At 42.9% G+C, this 3,429-nt stretch overlaps 1 protein-coding gene across 1 annotated transcript in view; it reads left to right on the top strand.

Moving 5' to 3' along the window:
* Window positions 1-1,509: 1,509 nt before the first annotated feature.
* si:dkey-215k6.1 (transmembrane protein 132C) overlaps window positions 1,510-3,429 on the top strand; it is a gene marked incomplete at its 5' end in the record, with an annotated part of 50,930 nt that continues 49,010 nt past the window's right edge. The window contains one exon of the mRNA XM_063193655.1: window positions 1,510-1,659. Within this exon, the coding sequence (XP_063049725.1) occupies window positions 1,510-1,659 (150 nt within the window). The remainder of the gene's footprint in view (window positions 1,660-3,429) is intronic.

The raw sequence follows: 3,429 nt of genomic DNA, 5'->3' as shown, positions 1-3,429 counted from the left end.
TTCAAAGGTGGAAAAGTGGAAAGGCAACTGGAGCTTTCTTCCAAATGATTCTCCTTACTAGTTTTCATCCAAATAGTCTGAAATCACACTCTGCACTGATTTTAGATGCCAATTCACACTGCCATTCAAAATGTCAAGCCTTTTCACCGTAGTGTTGGTGTTTTGGAAGATATTAAATGTGAAATGGAGAGATGCCGTGCCAGAGCTTGGGGGTAGAGGGCTGAAATCAGCTGCCTGAGGGTGGGAGGATTGAGGGTAGGAGATGGGGGAGTGGTAGCAATGTGAGTGGTTGGTGGAGGAGATGTAGTGAGGTGGTGCTGTTGACTGGGCAGTGTGCGTGCAGTGGGTCGGTAGCAAGTCGCATGTTAAATATTTATACAGTAAATACCGAAATTAATATGCAACTAAATAGCCGGAGGGAGGAGAGCTCATTGCCTATTCTGTCGGGCCGATTGTAATGAATAGCTAACGTCCGCACGTCGATGACAGAGGGGTCGCGATATTGATCCGATAGCCTTTATGTGCTTGTTATCATCTGCATAAATGAATAAATGCCAGGACCTCAGAATCGGACTCACAGCGAATGTTGACAAGACCGGTTTCTTTTTTCTCGTTCTTTTTCATCGTGCTCAGTAAAAAAAATGCTGAATTAATTCATTCGTTTTTTCTTCACTTAAAAAGACGATTTAACCACAGTGTACTTGGTCCCAGAGTACTCCTTGACTGTTGAATTAACTTAATATTTTTTGCTGTGTGATTGGCTGATCTTTATGCGATTATGCCAAAGTCCAAGACTCATGCAGCATAATCAGAGCACTGAGATATTAGGAACGAACCCAGTGATTGAGGAAGAGAGAGCAGGGCACTTCAAATAGCAACGTAACGCAAGATTACTTTTTCATTACATCCTTACAGTCTTAGGATCAAAAAATGAGAATAAATTCTCTGACTAAGGCACTCCAAATTAAAATGTCTTTATTAATATGACAGGTCCTACATGGACATATTAAAAACAAGGCCCACGCGTAGCGGCATGAGTGCCATCTTCAGGGCCCTGAAGAAGGCACTCATGCCGCTACGCGTGGGCCTTGTTTTTAATATGTCCATGTAGGACCTGTCATATTAATAAAGACATTTTAATTTGGAGTGCCTTAGTCAGAGAATTTATTCTCATTTTTTGATCCTGGAACTACTATACCTTGGACTAAAGAGCACCCAAACCCAAGAAGCCAACAAACTATCTGGATAAGAGCACGCCATACTCCACAAACTGAAAGAATCTACAGTCTTGTTGGGAATTTGTAAAATGCTTGTCTCTACTTGTGTACCATTCAACGGAAATCCTGTGCTTTCTTGCCACTAAAAGAAATCAGAAAGTTAAAAATTGGATAAATTGAAGTCAAAATGTGATTCACTTATCCCTCCTCCCTCTCACTCACTCTCTCTCTCTCTCTCTCTCTCTCTCTCTCTCTCTCTCTCTCTCTCTCTCTCTCTCTCTCTCTCTCTCTCTCTCAGGACACAGAGGTTCTGAACACGGCCATCCTAACGGGTCAGCGTGTGTCTGTGCCGGTGAAACTGGTGACAGTGGAACAGGATGGAACCGTGAGAGAGGTCGACGACATGGTGGGATGTGCCTCCACTGACGAAGACGTGGTGAAGGTACACACACAACACACACACACACACACACACACACACACACACACACACACACACACACACACACACACACACACACACACACACACACACACACACACACACACACACACACACACTCTCTCTCTCACACGCACGCATGCACACACACACACACACACACACACACACACACACACACACACACACACACACACACACACACACACACACACACACACACACACACACACACACACACACACACACACACACATACACACACACACACACACACACACACAAATGAACACACATGTGGACACGTACATACACACACACACACACAAACTTTATTTCAATTTTTATGAGCATTTTATGACTTGGCCATGTGAATTCTGTTCACATGTACAGACTCTCTAATAGCCTGATATAGACACTTCTGTAGCACAGATCCACTGATAGACTGATACTGAACCCTCATGTTCATGGTCACTGAGAAAAAAAAACATTATTACAACATCACAGACTTTCTTCATGAACACATTGGCATTCCGGCCACATGTAGCTGTAAATGCGTGATATAGGCATGCTCTTTTTTCGCACACACTTGCTGATAGAAGCACAACGCCTTGGCCATTTCCAGCCCTGGGTGGCTTGGCTGACATGGAGGTTGGCCGGTGACCAAAATCAGGGGGTTGGGTCTCCTTGACAGATTCAATATTGAAGCAATTTCCTGTTACAAGAAGTGTGATGGTTCTTTAAATACAATCAATAGGCTACAGTACAGCAAAACGGAACTCCTTTCCCTACCAGAGAGAGAGAGAGAGAGAGAGAGAGAGAGAGAGAGAGAGAGAGAGAGGTGAAAGGGATAAAAGCGAAACTGCAGAGATAAAATGTGTCATTAGCATTAGCACTTGTTTCTCAATTGCTGTCTGTGTCATCCAGGACAAAATGAAAGGGTGGGAAATGTTTCTCCCACTACAACACCCATGTGTCTCGGTGCGGGTGGAAAATTGAACCAAACTTCAGTTTCAAGTTGAAAGCTTCACCAGTTTGCGAGGATTAAGTAGAGAGACCTGTATTTGACCCCCAGCTGACAACTGTAAACAGTCGCCATAGCAACCCACAAAAAGGAGCGCACAGCCTTGAAGATCTTTTCCTACCTCCTCCTGCGCCAAAAGAGCTTTTAGCAGGGTATCATTTCCACTTTATGAATGTGACCGAAAGAAGACCTGCGATTTTTAAACCATGGGTGTCCACTGGCTTTCACACCTACATAATCGTCAAAATTGAAGAAAAATGTCTACAGGATAAAAAATTAACACCTACATTGCACACAGTCTGTCTACTGTCATATTGACAGTATTCAGTGTCCTGCATGTGCATTTTGTAATCTCTTGTACACCACACTCTTGTAAAACAAATAACATGGTTCTGAGCCTAAGCCAGCGAGGCTTAATATAGGCCTAATATAATGTAGGTAGGCCTAATAGTAATGAGAACACAGGCTAGATTTGAGGCCCTCGTCAGAGTATGTGAATTACAATGAATATGTTGGGGATGTTATTTCGGGTAGCTTGGTGAGCAGTCTACTTGTGCATGTGCACAGCACTCAGTATAAACACAAAATTTGAATAACTGCAGTCTTACTGTACAAGTAGTATACTTAACCCTCTGGTTGTGTTAGAAACATGGTTACGTTCATGGCATTAATGGTCAAAATTGACCGCCTAAAAAAGGTGATAATACATTGATTAAAAATCTGATGTGCATATTTTTAGACATCTT

This window comes from Engraulis encrasicolus, chromosome 3 (assembly GCF_034702125.1).
Source record: "Engraulis encrasicolus isolate BLACKSEA-1 chromosome 3, IST_EnEncr_1.0, whole genome shotgun sequence".
Classification (NCBI taxonomy): Eukaryota; Metazoa; Chordata; class Actinopteri; order Clupeiformes; family Engraulidae; genus Engraulis; species Engraulis encrasicolus.
Note: the sequence above shows the minus strand (reverse complement) of the source record. Positions and strands in the feature narration are given on the sequence as shown.